This window comes from Hippoglossus stenolepis, chromosome 9, assembly GCF_022539355.2.
Source record: "Hippoglossus stenolepis isolate QCI-W04-F060 chromosome 9, HSTE1.2, whole genome shotgun sequence".
Lineage (NCBI taxonomy): Eukaryota > Metazoa > Chordata > Actinopteri > Pleuronectiformes > Pleuronectidae > Hippoglossus > Hippoglossus stenolepis.
In genome coordinates, this window is record NC_061491.1 from 15,245,406 (window position 1) to 15,252,472 (window position 7,067).

The window sequence follows — 7,067 nt, forward strand, 5'->3', positions numbered from 1 at the left end:
TTAAGAATAGATGTGTATCTGTTAAAGGGGAACGGTTTTTGGTATTAATATTAGGAGGAAGTAAAAAGCATGTAGTTCACTTTGCGAGTTCAAAATGGTTTAAATATAAAAAATAAAATGATAAACAAATTATTATTAATATTACGTTTGAAAAAAATAATGAAGTCAGGTGCCACATTCATGAGAACAAAATCTATGTTCAAAATGTCACTTAATCCTAAATTCTAAATTCATTCACTGACAAATGAAAAATACATATGTTAACAAGTACCAAGTTGTTATTTATTTTCTTACACCTATTTCTGTGTATCAAATTTATAGTGGAAGTTGAATATGTGGACTGGAATAAGCAGAATGAGTTTGTCATTATATTTCTAATATGGGCTACACTCAGCGCGCTCCTCAGCTGAATGCGCGCTCCCGCCTCAGATGTGCCGCGCGTGCTCCCGTGTCCCTGTGCTCTGCGTGCACCTCCGCGATGCGCTGCGGATAGGCAGCCGTTATACACTGAGGTTCAAATGGTATTGGACTTATATTCAGATTTTAATTTGTAACGAGTAACGAGGTGTCCAATGTCGATGTAACGGAGTAAAAGTATATATTTTTTCTTTCAAATGTAGTGGAGTAAAGGTGGAAGTCCTGATGAATATAAATACTCAAGGAAAGTATAGATCCTCCCAAAAACTACCTAAGTACTGTAACTGAGTACTTTTACTCCGTTGCTTTACACCTCTGAGCACTATAAGCACGTTATTCAGATTGTATGCCCAGGAACATCAGTGCTAGTATATATAGGAAATAAAATGGATGATTCAACCACAACTGAAACCCCACCCCATTCTCTGCTCCCCCCACCCTCACTGGTACCAGGGATGCTGGAGAGATGCAGACCAGAGCAGAGGGTGACAAAAAGAAACAGTGGGAGAAATAAAAAGCCAGATTCAGACAGAAACATAAAGAAATTAGGCCTCAACAACAAATCTGGAGATGGGTGAAGTATTTCATACGTTCATCATGCGACTCCGTGAGTTTATAAAGGACTATTTTATTGGTTTCTTGGACTATGAGACAGAAAAGGTGATGGTGGTTAAAAACAGAACTCTTGGAATCATTTACAGGAGCGTTCAGTTTCTCGTGATCACCTATTTCATCTGGTAAGCATCATTTTTGTGTATTTGCATGTTCTCTTTGTGTGATAAAGGGACAATCTATGAAATTCAAAAGCTTTGGTAACTTCAATATGTTGATTTCTCTTCATATTTTGTGCTCAGAATTATATATAATATTTGTTTTAATGCATCTTTTAGGAATTGCAGTAAAGTATGAACTCGTATTAGTATAAATACGACAGCAAAATTGCCAGAAATATTCTTTTGTTTGTAAATAGAGCATAGAAGGATACAAAATATGTGACTTTTAATTTTTGAACTCGTAAAATGCAATTTTGTGCAGAGGGAATACTTTCCATTTGCAGTTAAGAGGAAACAAATAAACAACAACAGCATCATCTCTTTCCTTTACCAGACATGTTATCTGCTATGAGGAGAGCAGTTTTGATAGATAAAGAGTTTGCGATAATTTAATTACTCATCTTATTGTTTCAGACCTTAAATGATCTCTTAGATGAGATGTCTTCGGTTGTATGGTTGAAGTGCGTCATCTTCCCTTGTCGTCAGTAATGAGGGCTTTAACAGGCCCATGGTAACTCGACACCTCTTGTAAAAATGTATGTACAAGAACAGAAAATGTGATATTGCCTCCGTCTGTTCTATCGCCCTGAAGGTATGTGTTTATAAGTGAGAAAGCGTACCAAGAGAGTGAGACCCGTCCAGAGAGCTCCGTTTACACTGTCATGACAGGCACAGCGGTTCATGGAGATGATGTTCTGGATACTGTGGCGTACGTCCGACCCTCAGAGGTGAGGCCAGAGTAAATGCTGCAGCACAGTCAAGACACTCCCACCAAATATACTCCACTGGCATAATCACAGTAACGCTTCATGTTAGTGTGAATACCTCTGAGTACTTTTTGCATTTTCTTTGTAGGGAGGTGATGTGATTAGTGCAATATTGAGACGAGAGGTCACATATGATCAGAGGCAGGGGACCTGCGCAGAGGTGAGAGGTCAACTGAAGCTAGTATGCAGGAAAAGACAATTTAGTGTATGAGTTTCACAGACATATATTTTATTTATTTTCCTATTTGTCTCATTTCAATTTAGCATTTCAAAGTTCCCAGGGCCAACTGCACAACAGATTCTGACTGTGTCCGAGGGGAGGTTGACTTTAAAGGCCATGGTACTGATTGTATTACTCATTAAATCTTTCCTCGTGTCTTGTTGGTTTGTATTTGCCTCAGTTGTCCGTTGTTCTAAACAATTTCTTACAGGCAGGAGGACGGGCAGATGTGTTCAGTACTATAACCACACTTTCCAAACCTGCGAGGTCGAAACTTGGTGTCCTGTTGAAGGGTACGCTGTAGTACGGTAAGACAGGGGATGCACAATCACCACCAAGTTGATGAGGCAAGTTTATTTGGATCATTCAATAATCTAATATAAGGCCTCAAAGGACCTGGAAGACAAAGAAACCAAATATGTTGATGCATAAACAATATAAAAAAAACTAGAGGCAGCTGGCTATATCTTAAAATATAAGATAATTGGGAAAAAAAAGTCACAGTTAGTAAATATGGCTTGGTCGAATTAACTATAGTGTTTCAGCTTTTTATTTTTTTTATCGTAAGCAACATGCACCAACTTCAACAAATCTCAAAAAATATGATACAACATAGACCAGTGAGTTAATTATATTCCTCCCCTTAATTATAAAATCTCCCCTTGGTTTAACTGTCCACCCAATGGGAGCGGTCACAAGCCGACAGAACGTGGTTTTAAGTGGTTGCAAGTGTTTAGGAGCCACAAACCACAGTGAGACCAGTGATGACTGTGCAAGACCTTAACATCACCACCACCTTCGGTATCCAGGTCATCACACAATTACTTATGTGCCCATTCAGCTCGTGTCATCCATGGACCTAATTTGTTGTAAAAAAACAAGGGCATAGTAGCACTAATGAAACATAAAAGTGTGAAGTAGCTTTGAAAATAGCAGCAATGCCCAGTATCAATGATGAAGATCAATATTACATAGACATAGCAACCAATCATAAACATACACATAGGAGTAAACATAAAGAGTAATGTGGTAAGAGATTATAAGATTGAATTTCATAAGATTAGGATATCATGATTATTTGGTGTCTCTAACAGTGAACAACCATTAGTGGAGGCGATCGACTTCACAGTGCTCATCAGGAACTCCATTCACTTCCCTAAATTTAAAGTATTGAGGTAAAGTACGTCCTCCACAACACACACACACACACACACACACACACACACACACACACACACACACACACACATTGGAGAGGAAATTCAGACCTCTTCTTGTCTTTGGCAGGGGAAACCTCAAAGACAGGCGTGACATGAAGAAATACCTCAGTAAGTGTCACTATGATGAGGAGACAGACCCCTACTGTCCAAAATTCCGCCTGGGATACATCGCAAATAAAGCGAGGGAGAATTTCACTGAGCTCTGCAAGACTGTGAGTTTGACATCTGTGTTGTAGATTTCTGATTTTAGGAATATATAAATGGTTGAATCATGTATTTTGAATGGCACAAAGAGGTGTTAAGAATAAACTGGAGATGGGAAGATGTGAATGGTCACTGCTGTTTTTGCTCAGGGAGGAGTGATAGGGGTTTTCATAAACTGGAAGTGTAACCTGGACCTGGATCCTTCACACTGTAAACCTACGTACTCCTTCCGTCGTCTTGATCTCCGAAAGGATCAGGACAGCAGTGGATACTATTACAGGTGAGCTCCAACCCCAAACACTGACATATTAAACCTATGTAGGCCTTACATATTAAACTGTGGTCTTTACTCCGGCCTGTGTTAAATCTTCCTGTCTTTGTCCTTCGTGTGCATTTGTCCAGATTTGCCAAATATTACAGTGAGAACGGGGTCAACTCTCGGACACTGATCAAGGCCTACGGCATCCGTCTGGACGTCATTGTTCATGGACACGTGAGCGGACACTCCGTCACCCCTGCAGTATATATACTCTATATTCGTATCATTCACAAGTCATTTCTTTGCAGGCTGGTAAATTCAGTCCCCTCCCAACCATCATCAGCACTGTGACTGCCTTGACTTCAGTTGGGATTGTGAGCGATTACTTCTCTTCTTTCTAATCTTCAGATTTCAAAGGGACAGCTTCTGTAATTGCCTTTGCAAACTGTTTTACCTCTTTTCATTTCAACCCTCCAGTGTACCATCATCTGTGACTGGATCATGCTGACGTTTATTGACAAGAACGAAGTCTACAGTGATAGAAAGTTTGATGAAGTGAGCAGCGGCATCAAATATTCATTTATTACTCAGCACTGTATAAATCCATTTGTGTTTGTGGCAGTTTACTGATTATTAGCGGGTTTTATATCTCACAAAGAGCTAATAAACAAACATTTTCACCAACATGTTTTGAAAAATACATACAGATCTATGTTAGTGTGCAGTTTGCTTACAGTAAGGTTCACAAAATGTTTTCGGTTAATGTGGAATGAATAAGGAGCAAATATAGTTATCAAATAGTGATTTATAATATATTGCCTGAATATTGCATCTCTTAACTCTCATTTAAGCTTTTCATACAGTTATCACAGAGTAGTAGTATTCCATCATTTCAGTTTGATTGTCCCATTAATTTTTTATTTCAAAAAGAAAAACATTACTCTCATTTTACAAACTGACAAGTAGCTACTGAGTTTTTAATTCCCTACTTCATTGATAACAATCGATTGAACAATTTATTTGAAATATACTCAATATGTTGTGTACTATGTTACTTGATTTATTCCTAATGTGTCTCATCACCATTACCTCTTTACTTGCCCATTTATGAATGGATTGGAAAGGAACCCAGAATCGGGGTAACACGGGGCACTCTGATCCTAATGCCAAACACATATTGTGAGCTTGCGATTGAGCTTTTCGTGTCTTTATTTTCAGAAGGTTAACTGTGATTCATGTTAAAAGCACAATGTATTTTGCTGCATTGTGCCTTCAAACCCACCATAGAAATCAATTTGTAGTCAGGTGAAAAAAACCCAAAGCATTGCTTCTGCAGCATTATGTATTTGAATTTTTTTTAAATAAGCCATGTTGTAAAAATAAGCCGGGCATAGTGTGAAAGGTATTTACGACTATTTCAATAACACCCTCCTCTCTAAATGTCCCGTGCAGGTTATCAATGAGCCCACAGTGCCCATTCCCACAGAGCTCAGCTACATCAACAGTTTCGGCTCCGTCCACTCAGACCTTTCAGACGGTGTACCGCTGTGATGTCATCACAGTTCCCTCAGTCCTCGCCGGGCCACGTGTGGGTACTCTCCTAAAACCACCTGACTGGCAACGACAGAACTTCTGAGTGAGGAGTCTGCGACAGCTCAGTGACGGGCTTCTGTTGGCTGGATAAACTGACAGAGAAAAACATGGACGGAGGAAACCTGCTCAAAGTAGAACAGCTGATTCTCTCAAAGTCTCTGCCTGTGCAGTGGGTTCATCTATCATCTCAAACCTCGATGCACCGCCACTGTTGGACTGTGTCAATAAACCTGTTTCTTAGACGACTGTAAAACCACCTGGGGGATGTTTATTTTCTCAAAATATTTCAGAGCAGAAAAATATTTGAGAAACTCAGTCATGAAAAACAGATTCACAAACCATACAAACTGTATGTTCATGTATTTCCGACACTCAATCCAACAATAAAAGTCCTCTGCTAACTTGTTACAGACAATCATCATCATTATGATATCATCTCATTAAAGAATACACTATAATGTGAAACACTTATTCATTCCCTTCATCTTCCAACCTGACGCGTTTGGTGTAATGAGAAGATACATGAGGAGGAAATGGTCACGAGACGCACAAGGAGAGCGATGAGCGGTAATCAAATAACAACAGCATTTCCCATAAAAGGGTTTCTTTAACAAGATTCCGGTGAAGTATGAATCCATCTGAACGCCTGAGAGCAAAATGTCAGCAGTGGAAAAAAATACTTATGACTCAAGACTAATGGATCAATATTTACCATGATGGATGGAGGAGCACAGCGTACAGCGACATGTCAGTTAGAGAAACATGCTCATGACATGTAAAGATCTAAAATATCTGTAAAAAGGTTATGACTTGAAGAGGGTAGTGGTTTGGTTAATTTATTACAATAATAGGCTCAGAAAAGCTTTAGTTTAAAGATGTATTTACAGGGGAAAAACTGGAAATGTAAAGAACTCAGTCGCTGTGTCTCCAATATTGTTCTTGGGCCTTCATTTGTAAACCGACCTGCACGGTTTGTGCTTGTGAGAAGCTCCAAAGAGTGAATCTAATTGTGCTTGTGAAATGTGATTACTTGTCTGGGATAAACCCATCTACAGGCAAGTGAGTCAGCTGTGGAGCAATGAGGTTAAAGAGATGGAGGTGCACCAGTAAAGATCATTGTAATCCAGCTTCGCTTGTAGTCGTCTCCAACCACCAAATGTTTTCCCCACATATATATATATATACATTTTCAAAAGCCAGGAAACCCTTTTCTTTTTAGACAATCACTATGGAGATACACAATCTGCCTGCAAATGCTAACACTGTGCAGATAAAGACTCGAAGACTAAGAAATCCAAAAAAGGATCTAAATTATTGTCTCACCTGCAACACCACAATAAAACACTTGATAGACACGTCTTATTCATTTCACTGCAAGCCGACAGATCTGATGAGGTGAAAAAGGCAGCGGTGGAGGAATACTCCACTCCATTCACTTACTAAAAGTAATGTTGAATAGAAAAAACGTTGTCATATAAAAGTAAGTACCTTATTAACTTTTCCACTTGAGTTAGTGTAAGTACTTGCTTTTAAACAAACTTAAAGTACTTGCTAAGTTCAGCCTATTCCCTGATGCAACAGTCTTTTACATCATTAACTGGGCCTACTCACTGT

The 7,067-nt window shown here is 39.0% G+C and overlaps 1 protein-coding gene across 1 annotated transcript; it reads left to right on the top strand.

Annotated features, from left to right (window-relative positions):
• Positions 1 to 987: 987 nt before the first annotated feature.
• On the top strand, positions 988 to 5,411 carry p2rx2 (purinergic receptor P2X, ligand-gated ion channel, 2). Its single transcript, XM_035166422.2, has 12 exons — positions 988 to 1,154; positions 1,783 to 1,918; positions 2,046 to 2,117; positions 2,222 to 2,297; positions 2,389 to 2,485; positions 3,272 to 3,352; positions 3,465 to 3,609; positions 3,751 to 3,881; positions 4,004 to 4,094; positions 4,169 to 4,234; positions 4,338 to 4,415; positions 5,313 to 5,411. The coding sequence occupies exons 1-12, from the start codon at positions 988 to 990 to the stop codon at positions 5,409 to 5,411; spliced, it is 1,239 nt and encodes a 412-aa protein (XP_035022313.1).
• The last annotated feature ends 1,656 nt before the right edge of the window (positions 5,412 to 7,067 follow it).

What these genes read in the sequence shown, in the direction of transcription:
- p2rx2 (XM_035166422.2), top strand. Translation starts at nt 988, where the DNA reads ATGGGTGAAGTATTTCATACGTTCATCATGCGACTCCGTGAGTTTATA. An exon ending in GTGATCACCTATTTCATCTG is followed by an intron (nt 1,155 to 1,782) that starts GTAAGCATCATT and finishes ATCGCCCTGAAG; the next exon opens with GTATGTGTTTATAAGTGAGA. An exon ending in ACGTCATTGTTCATGGACAC is followed by an intron (nt 4,095 to 4,168) that starts GTGAGCGGACAC and finishes ATTTCTTTGCAG; the next exon opens with GCTGGTAAATTCAGTCCCCT.